The sequence below is a fragment of the Bombina bombina genome, chromosome 4 (assembly GCF_027579735.1).
Source record: "Bombina bombina isolate aBomBom1 chromosome 4, aBomBom1.pri, whole genome shotgun sequence".
NCBI classification, from domain to species: domain Eukaryota; kingdom Metazoa; phylum Chordata; class Amphibia; order Anura; family Bombinatoridae; genus Bombina; species Bombina bombina.
This window is the reverse complement of record NC_069502.1, coordinates 399031436-399055922: the sequence shown is the minus strand read 5'-3', so window position 1 is coordinate 399055922 and position 24487 is coordinate 399031436. Positions and strand designations below refer to the sequence as shown.

General features: G+C 38.7%; 1 protein-coding gene across 1 annotated transcript in view; it reads right to left on the bottom strand.

Moving 5' to 3' along the window:
• Positions 1–24487, bottom strand: part of ATP11B (ATPase phospholipid transporting 11B (putative)) — a gene marked incomplete in the record, with an annotated part of 701724 nt that overhangs the window by 378832 nt on the left and 298405 nt on the right. Inside the window, 1 exon segment of the mRNA XM_053710175.1 lies at positions 13074–13232. Coding sequence (XP_053566150.1) covers positions 13074–13232 — 159 coding nt within the window.

Genomic DNA, 24487 nt, shown 5'->3' with positions numbered 1-24487 from the left:
TTAACTAACCTTGTGCTTTTTTTTTTTTTCTCCAAAAAACATGACCTAGAGGTGGCAAACCCTCTCCCAGCCTGTCCTCTGTGTCTTACTGGTCTCCGTGCAGATTCCTGTCTCTCATGAAAATATACCAATATGAGCGCTCAATGGTAATTTCTTACTTGCGATGTTAGGATACTTCTCACCGCTCAATAAGGCACTTTTCCCCTCTCAGTTAGATAATTCAGAATCTTCTTATAGCTTTACTTAGATCAAAATATCTAAGATTTAACCTGGATCAAGTTTGGTGGTTCGCCTCTAGCTGTAAAGACTTTATCATCAGCCTCACTGAGACCCTATGTTAAAGTTATCTCCGAAAGGTTGTAGCCCCTCTCGGATAAACAGTTGAAATTACGATACATCCATGATGAAAGTAAAATGAAACGATGTTACCGGAATCTACGCTGTGGAACAGGAACACGGCCCTTCAACTGGGACAGATAGTAGCGTTGCCTCTGCCATGGACTTAAGAGAAAAAACATAATTTATGTAAGAACTTACCTGATAAATTCATTTCTTTCATATTAGCAAGAGTCCATGAGCTAGTGACGTATGGGATATACATTCCTACCAGGAGGGGCAAAGTTTCCCAAACCTCAAAATGCCTACAAATACACCCCTCACCACACCCACAAATCAGTTTAACGAATAGCCAAGAAGTGGGGTGATAAGAAAAAAGTGCGAAAGCATAAAAAATAAGGAATTGGAATAATTGTGCTATACAAAAAAATCATAACCACCACAAAAAGGGTGGGCCTCATGGACTCTTGCTAATATGAAAGAAATGAATTTATCAGGTAAGTTCTTACATAAATTATGTTTTCTTTCATGTAATTAGCAAGAGTCCATGAGCTAGTGACGTATGGGATAATAAATACCCAAGATGTGGATCTTTCCACGCAAGAGTCACTAGAGAGGGAGGGATAAAATAAAGACAGCCAATTCCGCTGAAAAATAATCCACACCCAAAATAAAGATTACATTTTATAATGAAAAAAACTGAAAATATAAGCAGAAGATTCAAACTGAAACAGCTGCCTGAAGTACTTTTCTACCAAAAAGAGCTTCAGAAGAAGAAAACACATCAAAATGGTAGAATTTAGTAAAAGTATGCAAAGAAGACCAAGTTGCTGCTTTGCAAATCTGATCAACCGAAGCTTCATTCCTAAACGCCCAGGAAGTAGAAACTGACCTAGTAGAATGAGCTGTAATCCTTCGAGGCGGAGTTTTACCCGACTCAACATAAGCATGATGAATTAAAGATTTCAACCAAGATGCCAAAGAAATGGCAGAGGCCTTCTGACCTTTCCTAGAACCGGAAAAGATAACAAATAGACTAGAAGTCTTACGGAAAGTCTTAGTAGCTTCAACATAATATTTCAAAGATCTAACTACATCCAAAGAATGCAATAATTTCTCCTTAGAATTCTTAGGATTAGGACGTAATGAAGGAACCACAATTTCTCTACTAATGTTGTTGGAATTCACAACCTTAGGTAAAAATTCAAAAGAAGTTCGCAACACCGCCTTATCCTGGTGAAAAATCAGAAAAGGAGATTCACAAGAAAGAGCAGATAATTCAGAAACTCTTCTGGCAGAAGAGATAGCCAGAAGGAACAAAACTTTCCAAGAAAGTAATTTAATGTCCCCGAACCCCTTGTGCCGTCAGAGACCCCCACACAGCTCCCCAACCTGTAAGACTTGCATCTGTTGAAATTACAGTCCAGGTCGGAAGAACAAAAGAAGCCCCCTGAACTAAACGAAACTACAGGAGATTCAAAAACCTTATCTAAACGTTTAGATTTAGTATCAAGAGGACCAGAATCCTCAATTTCTAATGCAATTAGGACTTCTTTATGTAAAGAACGAATAAATTCCATTTTAAATAAATATGAAGATTTATCAGCATCAACCTCTGAGACAGAATCCTCTGAACCAGAAGAACTATTATCAGAATCAGAATGATGATGTTCATTTAAAAATTCATCTGAACAATGAGAAGTTTTAAAAGACTTTTTATGTTTACAAGAAGGAGGAATAACAGACATAGCCTTCTTAATGGATTTAGAAACAAAATCTCTTATGTTATCAGGAACACTTTGAATATTAGATGTTGACGTAACAGCAACAGGTAATGGAACTTTACTAAAGGAAATATTATCTGCATTAACAAGTTTGTCATGACATTCAATACAAACAACAGCTGGAGGAACAGCTACCAAAAGTTTACAGCAGATACACTTAGCTTTGGTAGCTCCAGCACCAGGCAGCGATTTTCCAGAAGTATCTTCTGACTCAGTTGCAACGTGAGACATCTTGCAATATGTAATAGAAAAAACAACATATAAAGCAAAATTGAACAAATTCCTTAAAAGACAGTTTCAGGAATGGGAAAAAATGCCAGTGAACAAGCTTCTAGCAACCAGAAGCAATAAAAAATGAGACTTAAATAATGTGGAGACAAAAGTGACGCCCATATTTTTTTTTAGCGCCAAATAAGACGCCCACATTATTTGGCGCCTAAATGCTTTTGGCGCCAAGAATGACGCCACATCCGGAACGCCGACACTTTTGGCGCAAAAGAACGTCAAAAAATGACGCAACTTCCCGCGACAGGTATGACGCCGGAAACAGAAAAAAAATTTGGCACCAAAAAAGTCCGCGCCAAGAATGACGCAATAAAATGAAGCATTTTCAGCCCCCGCGAGCCTAACAGCCCACAGGGAAAAAGTCAAATTTTAAGGTAAGAAAAAAATGATTGATTCAAATGGATTATCCCAAATATGAAACTGACTGTCTGAAATAAGGAATGTTGAACATCCTGAGTCAAGGCAAATAAATGTTTGAATACATATATTTAGAACTTTATAAAAAAGTGCCCAACCATAGCTTAGAGTGTCACAGAAAATAAGACTTACTTACCCCAGGACACTCATCTACATGTTGTAGAAAGCCAAACCAGTACTGAAACGAAAATCAGCAGAGGTAATGGTATATATATATATATATATATATATATATATATATATATATATATATATATATATATATATATATATATATATATATATATATATATATATATGTGAGTGTATCGTCGATCTGAAAAGGGAGGTAAGAGATGAATCTCTACGACCGATAACAGAGAACCTATGAAATAGACCCCGTAGAAGGAGATCATTGAATTCAAATAGGCAATACTCTCCTCACATCCCTCTGACATTCACTGCACGCTGAGAGGAAAACCGGGCTCCAACCTGCTGCGGAGCGCATATCAACGTAGAATCTAGCACAAACTTACTTCACCACCTCCATAGGAGGCAAAGTTTGTAAAACTGATTTGTGGGTGTGGTGAGGGGTGTATTTGTAGGCATTTTGAGGTTTGGGAAACTTTGCCCCTCCTGGTAGGAATGTATATCCCATACGTCACTAGCTCATGGACTCTTGCTAATTACATGAAAGAAAAGCAGACAGCGAAACTCGTCAATGCCGATTGCTTGTGGAGCTGTTAATATGAGTTGGGATGGTTTCGCAGAAAGACTCTCCCTGCATCTCTGGACTCTAACTTTCATCCATGCTCTCACTGAGAGGCTGACAGGACTACTTAAAACTCCAGTCCCATGCCGAAGAGTACTACCCTCCATAAGAGACTATCGAAAACTTCTGACACTTTTCTATCAACCTCCTGGGACGAAAGACAAAGAATGACTGGGGGATGAGGGAAGTGGGAGGAGCATTTAAGCCTTTGGCTGGGGTGTCTTTGCCTCCTCCTGGTGGCCAGGTTCTAAATTCCCAAAAGTAATGAATGCAGCTGTGGACTCTTTCCATTTATGAAGAAAAAATGCTTATGATAAAATTTTTTAAACAAAAGTAAAATCAAAAGCAAGCAACCTAGCCCTCTATGAATCAAATGAGAGCAAAAGAGGGAGAGACTTAAAGGGACAGTTTACTCAAAAAAATCCTTCCCTTTAATTTGTTCCCAGTGACCCACTTTACCTGCTGTAGTGTATTAAATTGTTTACAAGTATTTCCATCAACCTTATATGGGCATTTGAATTAGTTTATTTAGCCTGTGGTATCCCCACCCATCCTGAATGTTTTTGGCCTCAAGGCCAAGCTGTGTTAACACAGCCAGCAGAAGAAATTACCCTCCCAGAGGGGTATAGAAGAGATAAGGTAATAAAATGTTAATTTTCCATTGTTCTCTCCAAGTATTGGTGATTGGTTTATGGATTTATATAAGATAAAGAAGCAGGTATATTTACACAATGTGATAAAGTAATGAGATCTGATTATACCTACAAGCTCAACCCATTTTATTAGGTTGTGGCTTCAAAACACAAAATCAGCTAATTCATATACACAAATAAGCCTTAAAAAAGCAAATCTCATAAATTTTATACTCTGCAACTGGTACAAAATAAATTGTAAACACATTAAGGGGAAAACTATTTTATAGTATACTGTCCCTTTAATGTAACAAATTTTGGCACCAAAAATGGCGCAAAGAAATAGAGAAAAAAACTTGGCGCCAAAGCTTTAACAAATTAAATGACGCGACTCACGTCATAACAGGCATGAATTTGTGCCAAAAAAACTTGCATCAAGAAAGTCGCAAGAAATGACGCGACTCGCATCACGGCAGACGTGACTTCGCGCTAAATAATTTTCGTGCCAAGAATGTCGCAATTAAAAGTAACATTCTGCGTCATTGCAAACCTAAGCCAATGAAAATTTTGAAAAAAAGCAGACTCCAAGTTACAACTAACTGGAACCCCAGGTAAGCCTAAAAACTCCCATAAACATAATTTCCATGCTGAAACGGTTAGACTGCAAAGGGAAAAATACACAGACCTGACTCATGGCAAATATATACAATATACATTTAAAATGTTATCATATAAAGTGCCAAACATAGCTGAGTGTCTTAAAAAATTATATATACTTACCAGAAGACACCCATCCACATATAGCAGACAGCCAAACCAGTACTGAAACATATCAGCAGAAGTAATGGTAGAGGAGTATAATGTTGATCTGGAAAGGGAGGCAGCAGATGAATCCCTGAAACCGATTTACAGAGAGCCTTAGAATAGATATCTCTTGTTAAGTGTAGTCAGTCCACGGGTCATCCATTACTTATGGAATATATCTCTTCCTAACAGGAAGCTGCAAGAGGATCACCCAAGCAGAGCTGCTATATAGCTCCTCCCCTCACATGTCATATTCAGTCATTCTCTTGCAGCCTAACTAAAGATAGGTCGCTGTGAGAGGTCTGTGGTGTTTTTTAACTTAGTTTATTTCTACAATCAAAAGTTTGTTATTTTAAATGGCGCCGGAGTGTGCTGTTTGTTCTCAGGCAGTATTAGAAGAAGAATCTGCCTGCGTTTTCTATGATCTTAGCAGACGTAACTAAGATCCACTGGCTGTTCTCATCTGAGGAGTGAGGTAACTTCAGAGAAGGGGAATAGCATGCAGGGCCCCCCTGCAAAAGAGGTATGTGCAGTAATTATTTTTCTGAGGAATGGAATTGACTGAGAAAATACTGCTGATACCAATGTAAAGTAAGTTCAGCCTTAAATGCAGTGATAGCGACTGGTATTAGGCTGATGAGTGTGTGTACACTGAATGTATTTTTCTAAGGAATGGAATTGACTCTGAAAATACTGTTAATACTGAAATAATGTATGAGCCTTAACTGCAGTAAAAGCGACTGGTAGCAGGCTTATTAATAACAATTCATAACTTTTCAAATGTATGTTTAAAACGTTTACTGGCATGTTAATCGTTTTTTGTGAGGTACTTGGTGATAAAACTTATTGGGGCATGATTTTTAACACATGGCCATCTTTATTTTCTGCATAGAAACAGTTTTCTGAGCTTCCCCACTGTTGTAATATGAGTGGGAGGGGCCTATTTTAGCGCTTTTTTGCGCAGTAAAAATTCAGTCACAATCTGTCTACTTCATCCTCCATGATCCAGATCGTCTCTAGAGAGCTCAGGGGTCTTCAAAATTCATTTTGAGGGAGGTAATCAGTCACAGCAGACCTGTGACAGTGTGTTTTGACTGTGAGAAAAACGTTAATTATTAAATTGTTATCCGTTTTTGGGTATTAAGGGGTTAATCATCCATTTGCTGGTGGGTGCAATCCTTTGCTAACTTAATACATTTACTGTGAAAAATTGGTTGCTATAACTATTTTGGTTCATTGTTATTTCAACTGTAACAGCTTTTTGTGCTTCTTAAAGGCACAGTAGCGTTTTTTATATTGCTTGTAAATTTATTTAGAAAAGTATTTCCAAGCTTGCTAGTCTCATTGCTAGTCTGTTTAAACATGTCTGACACAGATGAATCTCTTTGTTCACTATGTTTAAAGGCCAATGTGGAGCCCAATAGAAATTTGTGTACTAATTGCATTGATGCTACTTTAAATAAAAGTCAATCTTTACATGTAAAGAAATTATCACCAGACAATGAGGGGGAAGTTATGCCGACTAATTCTCCTCACGTGTCAGTACCTTCGCCTCCCGCTCAGGAGGTGCGTGATTTTGTGGCGCCAAGTACATCAGGGAGGCCCTTACAAATCACTTTGCAAGACATGGCTACTGTTATGACAGAAGTATTATCTAAATTGCCAGAATTAAGAGGCAAGCGCGATAGCTCTGGGTTAAGGACAGAGCGCGTGGATGAGGTGAGAGCGATGTCAGATACTGCGTCACAGTTTGCAGAACGTGAAGACGGAGAGCTTCATTCTGTGGGTGACGGATCTGATCCAGAGAGACTGGATTCAGAGATTTCTAATTTTAAATTTAAGCTTGAGAACCTCCGCATATTGCTAGGGGAGGTATTAGCGGCTCTGAATGATTGTAACACGGTTGCAATTCCAGAAAAATTATGTAGGTTGGATAGATACTATGCGGTACCGGTGTGTACTGACGTGTTTCCTATACCTAAAAGGCTTACAGAGATTATTAGCAAGGAGTGGGATAGACCTGGTGTGCCTTTTTCCCCTCCTCCCATATTTAGGAAAATGTTTCCTATAGACGCCACCACACGAGACTTATGGCAGACGGTCCCTAAGGTGGAGGGAGCAGTTTCTACTTTAGCTAAGCGTACCACTATCCCGGTGGAGGATAGTTGTGCCTTTTCAGATCCAATGGATAAGAAATTAGAGGGTTACCTTAAGAAAATGTTTGTTCAACAAGGTTTTATCTTACAGCCCCTTGCATGCATTGCGCCCGTCACTGCTGCGGCGGCATTCTGGTTTGAGTCTCTGGAAGAGGCCATTCGCACAGCTCCATTGGATGAAATTATGAACAAGCTTAAAGCACTTAAGCTAGCTAACGCATTTGTTTCTGATGCCGTCGTACATTTAACCAAACTTACGGCTAAGAACTCCGGATTCGCCATCCAAGCGCGCAGAGTGCTATGGCTTAAATCCTGGTCAGCTGACGTGACTTCTAAATTGCTTAATATTCCTTTCAAAGGGCAGACCTTATTCGGGCCCGGCTTGAAAGAAATTATAGCTGACATTATGGGAGGTAAGGGCCATGCTCTACCTCAGGACAGGGCCAAATCAAAGGCCAAACAGTCTAATTTTCGTGCCTTTCGTAACTTCAAGGCAGGAGCAGCATCAACTTCCTCCGCTCCAAAACAGGAAGGAGCTGTTGCTCGTTACAGGCAGGGCTGGAAAGTTAATCAGTCCTGGAACAAGGGCAAGCAGGCCAAGAAACCTGCTGCTGCCCCCAAGACAGCATGAAGTGAGGGCCCCCGATCCGGAAACGGATCTAGTGGGGGGCAGACTTTCTCTCTTCGCCCAGGCTTGGGCAAGAGATGTCCAGGATCCCTGGGCGTTGGAGATCATATCTCAGGGATATCTCCTGGACTTCAAAACTTCTCCTCCACGAGGGAGATTTCATCTTTCAAGGTTATCAGCAAACCAAATAAAGAAAGAGGCGTTTCTACGCTGTGTACAAGACCTCTTACTAATGGGGGTGATCCACCCAGTTCCGCGGACGGAACATGGGCAGGGATTCTATTCAAATCTATTTGTGGTTCCCAAGAAAGAGGGAACCTTCAGACCAATCTTGGACTTAAAAATCCTAAACAAATTTCTAAGAGTTCCATCATTCAAAATGGAAACTATTCGAACCATCCTTCCCATGATCCAAGAGGGTCAGTACATGACCACAGTGGACTTAAAGGATGCCTACCTTCACATACCGATTCACAAGGATCATTATCGGTACCTAAGATTTGCTTTCCTAAACAGGCATTACCAGTTTGTAGCTCTTACCTTCGGGTTAGCTACGGCTCCAAGAATCTTTACAAAAGTTCTGGGCTCACTTCTGGCGATACTAAGACCGCGAGGCATAGCGGTGACTCCGTACCTAGACGACATTCTGATACAAGCGTCAAGTTTTCAAACTGCCAAGTCTCATACAGAGATAGTTCTGGCATTTCTGAGGTCGCATGGGTGGAAGGTGAACGTGGAAAAGAGTTCTCTATTACCACTTACAAGAGTTCCCTTTCTAGGGACTCTTATAGATTCTGTAGAGATGAAAATTTACCTGACAGAGGCTAGGTTATCAAAACTTCTAAATGCTTGCCGTGTCCTTCATTCCATTCCACACCCGTCAGTAGCTCAGTGCATGGAAGTAATCGGCTTAATGGTAGCGGCAATGGACATAGTACCATTTGCGCGCCTGCATCTCAGACCGCTGCAATTGTGCATGCTAAGTCAATGGAACGGGGATTACTCAGATTTGTCCCCCCTACTAAATCTGGATCAAGAGACCAGAGATTCTCTTCTATGGTGGCTTTCTCGGCCACATCTGTCCAAGGGGATGACCTTTCGCAGGCCAGATTGGACGATTGTAACAACAGACGCCAGCCTTCTAGGCTGGGGCGCAGTCTGGAACTCCCTGAAAGCTCAGGGATTATGGACTCAGGAAGAGAAACTCCTCCCAATAAATATTCTGGAATTAAGAGCAATATTCAATGCTCTCCTAGCTTGGCCTCAGTTAGCAACTCTGAGGTTCATCAGATTTCAGTCGGACAACATCACGACTGTGGCTTACATCAACCATCAAGGGGGAACCAGAAGTATAAGGTATTGATACCTTAATACAGGCTAGGAAGCCTGTTACCAGAAAAATTTACCATAAGATATGGCGTAAATATTTATATTGGTGCGAATCCAAGAGTTACTCATGGAGTAAGGTTAGGATTCCTAGGATATTGTCCTTTCTACAAGAGGGTTTAGAAAAGGGCTTATCTGCTAGTTCGTTAAAGGGACAGATTTCTGCTCTGTCTATTCTTCTACACAAATGTCTGGCTGAAGTTCCAGACGTTCAGGCTTTTTGTCAGGCTTTAACTAGGATTAAGCCTGTGTTTAAGACTGTTGCTCCGCCGTGGAGCTTAAACTTAGTTCTTAATGTTCTTCAAGGCGTTCCATTTGAACCCCTTCATTCCATTGATATCAAGCTGTTATCCTGGAAGGTTTTGTTTTTGATGGCTATTTCCGCGGCTCGAAGAGTCTCTGAGTTATCTGCCTTACATTGTGATTCTCCTTATCTGATTTTTCATTCAGACAAGGTAGTTCTGCGTACTAAACCTGGGTTCTTACCCAAGGTAGTTACTAACAGGAATATCAATCAAGAGATTGTTGTTCCATCACTGTGTCCTAACCCTTCTTCAAAGAAGGAACGACTTTTGCATAATCTGGACGTAGTCCGTGCCCTGAAGTTCTATTTGCAGGCAACTAAAGATTTTCGTCAAACTTCTTCCCTGTTTGTCGTTTACTCTGGACAGAGAAGAGGTCAAAAGGCTTCGGCTACCTCTCTCTCTTTTTGGCTTCGTAGCATAATACGTTTAGCCTATGAGACTGCTGGACAGCAGCCTCCTGAAAGGATTACAGCTCATTCTACTAGAGCTGTGGCTTCCACCTGGGCCTTTAAAAATGAGGCCTCTGTTGAACAGATTTGCAAGGCTGCGACTTGGTCTTCGCTTCACACCTTTTCAAAATTTTACAAATTTGACACTTTTGCTTCTTCGGAGGCTATTTTTGGGAGAAAGGTACTTCAGGCAGTTGTTCCTTCTGTTTAATGTTCCTGCCTTGTCCCTCCCTTCATCCGTGTACTTTAGCTTTGGTATTGGTATTCCATAAGTAATGGATGACCCGTGGACTGACTACACTTAACAAGAGAAAACATAATTTATGCTTACATGATAAATTTATTTCTCTTGTAGTGTAGTCAGTCCACGGCCCGCCCTGTCTTTAAGGCAGATCTAAATTTTAATTAAACTCCAGTCACCACTGCACCCTATGGTTTCTCCTTTCTCGTCTGCTTTGGTCGAATGACTGAATATGACATGTGAGGGGAGGAGCTATATAGCAGCTCTGCTTGGGTGATCCTCTTGCAGCTTCCTGTTAGGAAGAGATATATTCCATAAGTAATGGATGACCCGTGGACTGACTACACTACAAGAGAAATAAATTTATCAGGTAAGCATAAATTATGTTTTCCCATAGGTGAAAACATTACATCATCAGGCAATACTCCCTTCACATCCCTCAGACAAAACACTGTACTTTGAGAGGAACTGGGCTTCAATATGCTTAGAAGTGCCTATCACAGAAGAAATCAAGCACATCTTACTTCACCACCTTCATAGGAGACTTTGCCCCCTCCTGGTAGGAATGTATATCCCATACGTCACTAGCTCATGGACTCTTGCCACTTACATGAAAGAAATTTAAAGAGGTAGTACCTCAAGATTTAAAGAGATAGGAAAGTAAAAATTAAACTTGCATGATTCAGATGTACTTTTAAGACGCTTTTAAATTCACTTCTATTTTCAAATGTGCTTCGTTCTCTTAGTATCCATTGTTAAAAACGAATACACACACATCATACACTAGTGGGAGTTGCTGCTAATTAGTGCCTGCACACATTTGTCTCTTGTGACTGGATAACTAGATGTGTTCAGCTAGCTGCCAGTAGTGCAATGCTGTCCCTTCAGCAACGGATAACAAGAGAATGAAGCAAATTTAATAATATCAGTACATTTGAAAGTTGATTAACTATTGTATTTCAATTTGAATCATAAAAGAAAATTTTGGGGTTTACCTTTAAGAAAAGTAACTAAATCTGTAATAGGAGTTATTTGCTGCATGTGACTATGTCCCCAAGCTATGTGAGACTTGTACATGGTCATTCTACTAGTCAGCAGGCTATAAAGGTCAGCACCTTTGTCTACCGTGCATACCTTAGCTGCTGAAGACTGCTTCCAATAAACTGGTCAATCTAAGGCAGTGCAAACACAGTGCCAAGGATCTGGTAAGGTTTTAACAAGGAGCCTGTAGACCAGGGTATTGGCAGACATACCCACATTTCACCTGGGAGGCTGGTCTCAGATTGGTTAGAGAACCCCTATCAACAACATGTAGATTTAGCACTTCAGCATTTACCTCACTACTTGCTGGAGGCAAAGAATTGTCTGAGGGATTATGCTGGTTGTTTTCACTGGAGTTTAATCCCACGTGATAACGCGTGTACTCTCACCATTTTATGAAAGAAATTAATTATTAGATCTTTTCATCCTCATTAGCCTGGTAGAGAATCACTAGTCTAAAGTTTTTATATCTGGATAGCAAATAAGAGTGCTTCGCCCAAATAAATGATCTATGGAGAGATAACAGAAGACTATACAGGTAGAATACCATGATTGGGACAGGATAAGGTTTGGATTTCTGAATAGTTTGGATTCTTGAAAATTTTCATTTGTAAATGAGATAGTTTAGAGAGGTGATGGAACTAAGTGTAAACAACAATATCTTATGTCATTTAGGAAATATATCAAATGTTATAATACAGCTTATACATGCAACCCTCAGAAACATAGTACAGTACAATAATCAGAAAGGTAATAATTGTTTTAAATAAACATAGACTATTTGCATTTTAGAACACAAAAAACAAAGAAAGACCCAGGCAGAGAAGATTGGGACTTTCATGACTATTTTTTTTTTTTTTTTTTTAAATAATCAATTAAAAGCTTGCATTTCAGAATTAGTTTGGATTCTGGAATTCGGGATTTGGGAATTTTTACATGTAGTTATATATACCAAATTCGACACTTATTTAATATATCTGTATGCTCTATGGCAGTCCTACATTCAAATAATTATAACTTAGGGTTTTGGTTAAATAGAAAAGTTCTTGTAGATGATGCCAGTAAAATAAATAGTACCAGACACCATTTGCATTTAAAGGGGCACATCTGTAAAAAAAATACATTTTCATGATTCAGATAGAGCACACAAGTATTAAAAATGTTTTCAATTTACTTCCATTAATGCACAGTTTATTTAGTGCTATTGCATTTTATTGTATAAAACTTTGGTTCTGATATCTACTTGAGAAAAGAAACAAATCCTACACACCGCTGCCCCAGAGAGAAATGTATTTAAATTTAAGTGATTACAAATTAAACATAAGCATGACTGAATTACAATAGTGATATCAGTATGTTATATAAAATTATTATCTAACATTAGGTATTAAAGGAATAGACAAATTACAGTCTCCATTCTTTCCTATTCAACACGCATCAAGTCACTTAAAGAGACACTGAACCCAATTTTTTTTCTTTCATGATTCAGATAGAGCGTGCAATTTTAAGCAACTTTCTAATTTACTCCTATTATCATTTTTTCTTCGTTCTCTTGCTATCTTTATTTGATAAAGAAGGCATCTAAGCTTTTTTTTGGTTCAGCACTCTGAACAGCACTTGTTTATTGGTGGATGATGTATCCACCAATCAGCAAGGACAACCCAGGTTGTTCACCAAAAATGGGCCGGCATCTAAACTTACATTCTTACATTTCAAATAAAGATACCAAGAGAATAAAGAAAATTTGATAATAGGAGTAAATTAGAAAGTTGCTTAAAATGTCATGCTCTATCTGAATCGCAAAAGAAAACATTTGGGTTCAGTGTCCCTTTAAGTTTTTTGCTTAGCAAGGACTTACTAGTTGTGTAATGGTCCCATCTGGGAAATCTACAGTGACTCCTTCTGGCACAAGCTTTCCATTGATCTCTTGGTATTTAATTCCATTTACTGAGCATTCTCGAAACTGCATCTCATTTTCTGTCAGTGTGCCAGTTTTGTCTGTGAATACATATTCAACCTGCAAAAAGGATTAACAATCAAACTAGGCAGAATTAAATAAGCCCAAAGGGACATCAATATTTTAGAAAACATTTCTATATATTTTATCACCTACTTTTGGGCTATTCTAAGTGTTCTCTGTGGCCAACCAAACTGAATATGCCGGACACCAAACACCAGCTTGTCTTCCATTTTCCCATTCTTTTCAATATGTGCATGTGGATTTCTTATTTATTTATTTGCATGTACACACCCACATACACACAGAAAAACAAAACAAATTTTATTCTTATCTGATAAATGCCTTTCTTTCTTGTAAGTAAGAGTTCACAAGACAGCCTATGCCAGAGCTCTCAAATATCCCTCCCACTTCCCCTTCTCTCCCAGTAGTACATATAGCCAAGGAAAGGAGGAAAATAAGAGGGACAGTAGGGTAAAGAGGTGCAATCTAAGACTGCGGCCACCATAAAAAAAAAAAAACTGTGTGGGTTCATGAACTCGCACTACTAAAAAATAATTTAGCAGTTAAAGATACATAGTTTCTTTCTAATGGTAGTGACAGTCCATGAGACCTTACTCTTGGAAAATTATACCCAAGCTGTGGAGTCCACGAAAATTTTGGGTGAGACAAAGGTAAGGACCTTCCTGCCAAATGCTACCTCCTCCGAGGCAAACACATTGAAGTGATCAAACTTGTTAAAAGTATGCAGAGAAGACCAGGTTGCAGCCTTGCATATTTGTTCTACAGAGCCTCATTCTTGAAGGCCAAGGATGTAGAAACAAAGTGAGTGGAAAGGGCTGTAATTCTGGCAGCCGGTTGCTGGCCGCCTCCAAGTAAGCTCTGTGAATCAAACTCCTCACCCAAAAACCCAAAGACACTGCAGTAGCCTTCTGACCCTTACATTTACCAGAAAACAAGACAAACAGACTGGAAGACTGACAAAATTCCTTTGTCAATTGTAGATAGAATTTTAGAGCCCTGTTGAGATCTAAATTATGCAAGCCTTTCTTTAGAACAGGGATTAGGACATAATAAAGGAACAACAACTTCTTGATTAATGTCTGCTGACACCACTTTTGGTAGCAAACCACTTAGTCCACAAAACAGCTTATTCCTGATGAAACACTAATCAAGGCTGATCACAAGAGAGTTGATAATTCAGAAACTCTTCATGCAGAAGAAATAGCCAGCAAAAACAACACCTTCCAAGAGAATGCCTGGATATCCAAAGAATACTTAGGTTTGAATGTAGGACATTGTAATACTAAGGACGAAATTAAGACTTCATGGAGGAGCAATAGGCTTTATTACAGGTTCTAACCAGAGCCTGCACAAATCTGAATATCTGGCAAACAAAATAATTTCCTGTATAACAGAACAGAGAGAGCCAAAATCTGACCCTTTATAGAACTGGCAGATAAACCCATATCTAGGCCCTCCAGAATTTTTTTTTTAAATTTGTGGTAATGAATGCCAGGAGTAACCGCTACCACAACACCAGGACAAATAAACCTTCCACACCTTATGATAACTTTGTCTGGTGACAGGCTTTCAAGCCTGAATTATAGTATCAATTACAGAGTCAGATAATCCCCTCTGCACTAGAATCAACCATTCAACCTCCAGGCAGTTAAGCTGAGAGACTCCAGATTTTGATATTAAAAAAAAAAAAACGGGCCTTAAAGGGACACCGAACCCACATTTTTTCTTTTATGATTCAGATAGATCATTCAATTTTATGCAACTTTCTAATTTACTCCTATAATCATTTTTTCTTCATTCTCTTGATATCATTATTTGAAAAAGAAGGCATCTCAGCTTTTTTTGTGGTTTAGGACTGTGGACAGCACTTTTTTATTGGTGGATGAATTTATCCACCAATCAGCAAGGACAACCCAGGTTGTTCACCAAAAATGGTCCGGCATCTAAACTTACATTCTTGCATTTCAAATAAAGATACCAAGACAATGAAGAAAATTTGATAATAGGAGTAAATTAGAAAGTTGCTTAAAATCTCATGCTCTATCTGAATCACAAAAGAAAAAATGTGGGTTCAGTGTCCCTTTAAGCCAGAAGATCTGGCCTTTGAGGTAAACGCCATGGAGGAGTACTGGATATCCCCAATAGGTCGGCATACCAGGTTTTGAATGGCTGAGATGGTGCATAGATGTACCTCTGCCCAGGTAAGAATGCAAAATATTTCCTTCATTGCTAGGGCACTGCACGTTCCCACTTGATTTAAGTACGCCACTGTTATGTTGCCGGATTGAAAACGGATAAATGAGACTGAGCAAAGCAGAGGCCACATCTGTAAAGCACTGGAAATTGTTTAAATGCATTCTTTATGTCTACTATAGAAATGAACTGACCCTGAAGTACTAATGAAAGAATTAACCTGATGATTTCCATTTTGAAAGCTAATACCCCTAAAAATTGGTTCAGTGTCTTTAGAGCCAAAATAAAACCATTTTCCCTGATCTGATAACGGAACTGGAACAATTAACCCAATGTCCTCCAGATCCTTTAGACACTGAAGAAAAGTCATTATCTTCTCTGGCCTTTTGGAAACGTGAGAAAGAATAAACCTTTGTCTTGGGGGACAAGATCTGAATCCTATTCAATACCCCTGACAAACAATCTCCAGTATCCTATGGTCCTGATAGACTGAGCCCATGCCTCTTAAAAAAGCCTTTGCCTGCCACCTACAGGAGAAGAGTCCAGATCGGGGACCGCATCTTCATGTGGTCTTGGAATCAGAAGAAGAACTTTTTATCTGGCTGCTTGGATTTGGTCTCTGATTTCTAATACTTGTTATGGCGAAAGGAACAAAAACAGCCACCAGAGTTACCCTTAGGCCTAGATTTCTTGCCCTGAGGCAAGGAATTTCCTTGCCCCCTATAAATGTGGAGTAAAAAGAATCCAAAGAAGGGCCAAACAGTTTCATAACCTCTGAACGCTTAAGACAGCAGATTAGACTTGGAAACCAAGTGAGCTTAACATGACTTAAGATAGAGAACCTGTCTGAACAGGGCTGCAAGGCGGTATTTTTGGCATTAATGAAATTAATCTGGATAATCACACCACAAATTAAAGAATTTGCTGTCTTCAATAACCGAATGTGCTCCGGAATTTCCTCTATGGAGGGGGAATCTCCACTAATCTCCTCTAAGGAGGATTCCACCGACACCAGATCAGATAAAGAGTCCCACCAGAACACTAAAGCTCCAGCAATTACAGCAATTCTTGTTACTGCAGGTTGAAATAGTAACCCTACCTGTAAGGAGGCCTTCCTAAGATAACCCTCAAGCTTCCTGTCAATAGGGTTTTTGAAAGAAGTACTGTCCTCCATAGTAGTTATCTTGACTAAGGTAGATATAGCACCCTCTACCTTGGGAATAGTGCCCCATAGCAACAAATTGGTCTCAGGTACAGGGAAAAGTTTCTTAAACGTCAGAGAGGAAGTTAACGGTACCCCTGGTTTATTCCATTTCTTGAAAATTATCTCAGAAAAAATGATAGGACAGGAAAATAACATCTAACTTATGTAAAGGCTTTTTTTAATTGGTTTACGATCCTGAACTCCTTAAAGGACCAGTCAAGACTGTAGATTTGCATAATCAACAAATGCAAGATAACAAGACAATGCAATAGCACTTAGTCTGAACTTCAAATGAGTAGTAGATTTTTTTTCTGACAATTTTAAAAGTTATGTCTTTTTCCACTCCCCCTGTACCATGTGACAGACATCAGCCAATCACAATTGCATACAAGTACCATGTGACAGCCATCAGCCATTCACAAATGCATGCACACTTATTCTTGCACATACTCAGTAGGAGCTGGTGACTCAGAAAGTTTAAATATAAAAAGACTGTGCACATTTTGTTAATGGAAGTAAATTGGAAAGTTGTTTAAAATTGCATGCTCTATCTGAATAATTAAAGTTTAATTTAGATTGAGTGTCCCTTTAAGTTCTCAGTACCTCCTTAAAGGGCCACTAAACCCAAAATATTTCTTTCATGATTCAGATAGAACATACAAATTTAAACAACATTACAATTTACTTCTCTTATTTATTTTGCTTCATTTTTTAGATATCCTTATTTGAAAAAAAAGCAATGCACATGGGTGAGCCAATCACATGAGGCTTCTATGTGCAGCAACCAATCAGCAGCTACTGAGCATATCTAGATATGCTTTTCATCAAAGAATATCAAGAGAATAAAACAAATTAGATAATAGAAGTAAATTAGAAAGATGTTTAAAAATGCATTATCTTTCTAAATCATGAAAGAAAAGATGTGGGTATCATGGCCCTTTAAGTAAGAATTGCAGTTGATCCATCTGAAAGGTAATCTGGCTGCAGACACAGGTTGTTCCATGGTGGTTAGAGAGATCACTAACCGCTCTATAAGGGATACAGTAAAAAGTAGGGAAAGGTATCCTAAAAGACCCCTTTTGTCCCTAATATCTTGCCCTCCTAGAGATAATGAATAGCAAGCCTTGGCTATAATATAGCATAAAGTGCGCAACAAATTTGTGCCAAATATATAGGTGCGTAAGGCCCCCGACCCCGTGCTCCAGTATATGGTCTTAACCAGTCCCTCAGATGGTGCGGTACTAAGTGGTGCCAGAAATGTTTTGCTTCCTGATCCGACTGTGCATAGTAAGGGGAAAAGGAAAGGGAGTGTGCCCAAGTGCTCTCCTGTGGCGGGAAAAAGTTAACTCACTCCTTGCCACAGGAAAGTCAAGCGAACTATGTCCCCACTCCAATATGCGTCACTGCTGCTTCCTCAGCACACCGGAATGGACTGTCGTGACCGGAGCATTGAGGTACCAAAGGCAAGAGGTATTTAAAGAGCCATTCCCCTTAAATAAAAAACATGCACAAAACTCCAAAATGACACATTTCAATACCCAACATCATGTTGTAATGAAGTCGAGAGACTTCCCATAGTCCACAAGAACCTCAGAAAAGGCTAAAAAATCAAGTAGGTTTACCCTAGTGCACAAACCAATAATAATTGTGCATAAACTATATGAACTGTTCCTTCCAATAGCGTCCTTCTCCAGTATGTGATGTGGGAGGCCACCGGTACTTACTAAGTACCCCTGCATATATAGCAAATAAACCATAACAACCAAGTTACTTACCATTACATCCCACACAAATGCTCTGCTCCAGAAAGGTAGACTTAATGCAGTAGGCATATGTCCTGTGTTGTAACTGACAGTATAGAACCTTACTTGAGAGGTACATACACTGGGCCAGAAAAGGAGAAGGCTTAGGGACTTCCCAGTGACACACATGACCTGCTTGTGGGCAAAACTCTATAGAAGAGAATATTGTACCAGCAGTACTCTCCTAAAACCGCTCTTCCAGGAACTATCCATTGAGGGGGGAAAAATAGAATGAATATTCTCAAATGTAAATTCAATATTGCAAAACACCTCTATCCTTGCCCTCTCCTTGACGAGGTAAAGAACTACTGGGAGGGAAGTAGGAGGGATAGTTTAAGAGCTCTGGTGTAGGTTCCCCTCCTGGGGGCCAGATGATGCAATTCCCAAGAGTAAGGTCTCATGGATTCTCACTACCATTAGAAAGAAAAAGGGCCACAGGTAAATATGAGACCATGAAATAGACAGCAGTATAATCAACGTCTTAAAAGGACAGTAAACACCTTGCAATTAAAAGATATTTCTTTGTTGTCTTGCATTAGAAAAAACATAATTTATGTAAGAACTTACCTGATAAATTCATTTCTTTCATATTGGCAAGAGTCCATGAGCTAGTGACGTATGGGATATACATTCCTACCAGGAGGGGCAAAGTTTCCCAAACCTCAAAATGCCTATAAATACACCCCTCACCACACCCACAATTCAGTTTTATGAATATCCAAGAAGTGGGGTGATAAGAAAGGAGCGAAAGCATCAACAAGGAATTGGAATAATTGTGCTTTATACAAAAAAATCATAACCACCAGAAAAAAGGGTGGGTCTCATGGACTCTTGCCAATATGAAAGAAATTAATTTATTAGGTAAGTTCTTACATAAATTATGTTTTCTTTCATGTAATTGGCAAGAGTCCATGAGCTAGTGACGTATGGGATAGCAAATACCCAAGATGTGGAACTCCACGCAAGAGTCACTAGAGAGGGAGAGATAAAATAAAGACAGCCAATTCCGCTGAAAAAACAATCCACAACCCAAATCAAAAGTTTTAATCTTTATAATGAAAAAAACTGAAATTATAAGCAGAAGAATCAGACTGAAACAGCTGCCTTAAGTACTTTTCTACCAAAAACTGCTTCTGAAGAAGAAAAAACATCTAAATGGTAGAATTTAGTAAAAGTATGCAAAGAAGACCAAGTTGCTGCTTTGCAAATCTGATCAACAGAAGCTTCATTCTTAAAAGCCCAGGAAGTAGAAACTGACCTAGTAGAATGAGCCGTAATCCTTTGAGGCGGGGATTTACCCGACTCCACATAAGCATGATGAATCAAAAGCTTTAACCAAGACGCCAAAGAAATAGCAGAAGCCTTCTGACCTTTCCTAAAACCAGAAAAGATAACAAATAGACTAGAAGTCTTTCTGAAATCTTAGTAGCTTCAACATAATATTTCAAAACTCTGACCACATCCAAAGAATGTAAGGATCTTTCCAAAGAATTCTTAGGATTTAGGACACAAGGAAGGAACAATAATTCCTCTATTAATGTTGTTAGAATTCACAACTTGAGGTAAAAATTTAAATAAAGACAGCAAAACCACCTTATCCTGATGAAAAATCAGAAAAGGAGACTCACAAGAAAGAGTAGATAATTCAAAAACTCTTCTAGCAGAAGAGATGGCCAAAAGGAACAATACTTTCCATGAAAGTAATTCAATGTCCAAAGAATGCATATGCTCAAACGGAAGAGCCTGTTAAGCCCTCAGAACCAAATTAAGACTCCAAGGAGGAGAAATTGGCTTAATGACAGGCTTGATACGAACCAAAGCCTGAACAAAACAATGAATATCAGAAAGATTAGCAATTTTTTCTGTGAAAAAGCACAGAAAGAGCAGAGATTTGTCCTTTCAAGGAACTTGCAGACAAAACCTTATGAAGAAACTATAAATTCCTAGGAATTATAAAAGAATGCCAAGAGAAATTATGAGAAGAGCATCATAAGATGTAAGTCTTCCAAACTCGATAATAAATCTTTCTAGACACAGATTTACGAACCTGCAACATAGTATTAATCACTGAGTCAGAGAAACCTCTATGACTAAGCACAAAGCGTTTTAATTTCCATACCATCAAATTTAATAATTTGATTTCCTGACGGAAAAAAAGAATCTTAAGATATAAGGTCTGACCTAAAGTGAAGTGACCAAGGTTGGCAACTGGACATCCGAACAAGAACCATATACCAAAACCTGAGCGGCCATGCTGGAGCCACCAGCAGCACAAACGATTGCTCCATGATGATTTTGAAAAATCACTCTTAAAAAGAAGAACCAGAAGGAGCAAAAATATAGGCAGATTGATAACTTCAAGGAAGTGTCAATGCATACACTGTTTCCGCCTGAGGATCCCCGGACCTGAATAGGTACCTGGGAAGTTTTCTTGTTTAGATGAGATGCCATCAGAACTATTACTGGAAACCCTCACATCAGAACAATTTGAAAAAAACACATCTGGGTAAAGAGACCATTCTCCCGGATGTAAAGCTTGATTGACAGAGATAATCCGCTTCCCAATTGTCTCAACCTGGGATATGTACCGCAGAAATTATACAGGAGCTGGATTTAGCCCATGCAAGTATCCGAGATACTTCTTTCACAGCCTAAGGACTGAGAGTCCCAACCTGATGATTGACATACGCCACAGTGTCTGAAAAACAATAACGTCTCTCTCTTCAAAAAGAAGCCAAAACTGGCAAACGCTGAGAAAGCACGGAGTTCCAAAATATTGAATGGTAATCTCGCCTCCTGAGATTTCCAAACCCTGTGTGCTGACAGAGATCCCCAGACAGCCTCCCAACCTAAAAGACTTGCATCTGTAGTGATCAAGGTCCAGGTTGGATGAATCGAAGAGACCCGTAGAACTATATGATGGTGATCTAACCACCAAGTCAAAGATAGTTGAACATTGGAATTCAAAGATATTAAAAATGATATCCTAGAATCCCTGCACCATTAATTCAGCATAAAAAACTGGAAAGGTTTCATATGAAAATGAGCAAAGGGAATTGAATCCAATATTGCAGCCATGAGACCTAAAACTTCCAGGCATATAGCTACTGAAGGAAATAATAGAGACTGAAGGTTCCGACAAACAGAACCCAATATAATTGTCTCCTGTCTGTTAGACAAACACATTGACACAATCTATCTGGAAACCTAAAAAAGGTGACGCTTGTCTGAGCAACCAAGGATCTTTTGATAAAAAGATCCTCCAACCATGTCTTAGAAGAAACAACAAAAGTTGAATCGTATGAGATTCTGCAGAACGAAAAGACTGAGCCAGTACCATGAGATCGTCCAAATAAGGAAACACTGAGAACCTTGAAAAGATTCTCAGAGCTGTCGATAGACCAGAAGGAAAAGCAACGAATTGGTAATGCTTGACAAAAGAAGAGAATCTCAGAAAATGAAAATAATCTGAATGAAAACAGAAGATATGCATCTATTGTATCTATTGTAAACAAAAAAACATAATTTATGCTTACCTGATAAATTTATTTCTCTTGTAGTGTATCCAGTCCACGGATCATCCATTACTTATGGGATATTCTCCTTCCCAACAGGAAGTTGCAAGAGGATCACCCACAGCAGAGCTGCTATATAGCTCCTCCCCTCACTGTCATATCCAGTCATTCGATCGAAACAAGACGAGAAAGGAGAAACCATAGGGTGCAGTGGTGACTGTAGTTTAATTAAAATTTAGACCTGCCTTAAAAGGACAGGGCGGGCCGTGGACTGGATACACTACAAGAGAAATAAATTTATCAGGTAAGCATAAATTATGTTTTCTCTTGTTAAGTGTATCCAGTCCACGGATCATCCATTACTTATGGGATACCAATACCAAAGCTAAAGTACACGGATGATGGGAGGGACAAGGCAGGATTTAACGGAAGGAACCACTGCCTGAAGAACCTTTCTCCCAAAAACAGCCTCCGAAGAAGCAAAAGTATCAGATTTGTTAGCAGAGCATTGCACCCACTTGCAAATGGATGATTAACCCCTTAATACCAAAAACGGAAAAACAAATGACAAAAACGTTTTTTAAACAGTCACAACAACTGCCACAGCTCTGCTGTGGCTTTTTACCTCCCTCAATACGACTTTTGAAGCCTTTTGAGCCCTTCAGAGAAGTCCTGGAACATGCAGGAAGAAGCTGGATGTCTGTGTCTGTAATTTTTGCTGCGCAAAAAAGCGCTAAAATAGGCCCCTCCCACTCATATTACAACAGTGGAAAGCCTCAAGGAACTGTTTCTAGGCAAAATTCAAGCCAGCCATGTGGAAAAAACTAGGCCCCAATAAGTTTTATCACCAAACATATATAAAAAACAATTAAACATGCCAGCAAACGTTTTAAAATACACTTTTATAAGAGTATGTATCTCTATTAATAAGCCTGATACCAGTTGCTATCACTGCATTTAAGGCTTTACTTACATTACTTCGGTATCAGCAGCATTTTCTAGCAAATTCCATCCCTAGAAAAATATTTTAACTGCACATACCTTATTGCAGGAAAACCTGCACGCTATTCCCCCTCTGAAGTTACCTCACTCCTCAGAATATGTGAGAACAGCAAAGGATCTTAGTTACTTCTGCTAAGATCATAGAAAATGCAGGCAGATTCTTCTTCCAAATACTGCCTGAGATAAACAGTACACTCCGGTACCATTTAAAAATAACAAACATTTGATTACCTTGGAAAAAAAGAAATATGAATTTAGAAATCAAATTAGCATTCCAAGATTAAGTCACAAAGTTCTTCTAGCTAAAAATAGCTAAAGACATAGATTAAACCTCAATTGTGAAAATATCAAAAAAATGACGACACAAATGAAATTATTAGCATGTTGATCAACTTAACAATGCTAAAACATATCATAATCCGATACTTGTTGCACTAAAGTATCCAACCAGAAAGTTGAAGCATTTGCAACATCAGCCAAATAAATTGCAGGCCTAAGAAAAGGACCTGAAATAAAATAATTTTCCTTAAATAAGATACAAGTTTCCCATCTAAAGGAAAAAAATAAATACTATTTTCTATAGAAATAGTAGTATGTTTAGCAAGAGTAGAGATAGCCCCATTAACTTTGGGGATCTTTCTCAAAACTTTAAACTAACTGCCGGCAAAGGATACAATTTAAAAAAACCTTAAAGAAGGAATAAGAGAAGTCCCAGGCCTATTCCATTCCCTAGTATCATGAACTGGGAAAAAAAACTTTAGAAACCACAGGAGGTTAATGAGCAGAATTTAAATGTTAGCTAGTCTTAAATCAAAAGAACTAGACTCCTCAATATCCAATATAATCAACACCTTTTCAACAACGAATGTACTCTATTTAAAAATAAAAAAGTAGATTTGTTAGTGTCAAATATCTGATGAAGTATATTCTAAATGAGAAAAAACATCATCAGAGAAGGATAATTCAGTATGTTGTCGGTCATTTAAAAATTCATCAACTAAATGAGAAGTTTAAAAAAGACTTATAAATTTTATTAGAAGGCGGGATGTCAGACAAAGCCTTTAGGATAGAATCAGAAAAACATTCTCATAGATTCCTAGGTATATCTTGTACATTAGATGTAAAAAGAATAGCAATAGAAAATGCATAAATACTAATGGACTCTGCATGTAAAAGTTTATCATGATAACTTATTACAAACCATAGCTAAAGATAAAATTCATAACATTAAAATAAATGAACTTAGCTTTGGTAGGACTGATATCAGTCATCAGGAATCCAACAGTATTTTCTGATACAGGAACAGTTTTTGGAATATCTTGCAATATGTAATAGAAAAAACAGAAAAAACAACATATACAGCAAAATTATCAAATTCCTTAAATGACAGTTTCAGGAATGGGAAAAAATGCAAACAGAACAAATATCTAGAAACCAGAAGCAACTAAAAAGTGAGACTTAAATAATGTAAAAAAACTGGCGCCAAGTATGAGGCCCACATATTTTTTGGCGCCAAAAACGTTTGTAATAAACACGAGAGTCAAAAATGACGCAACTACGTGAAAACTTCCGGCG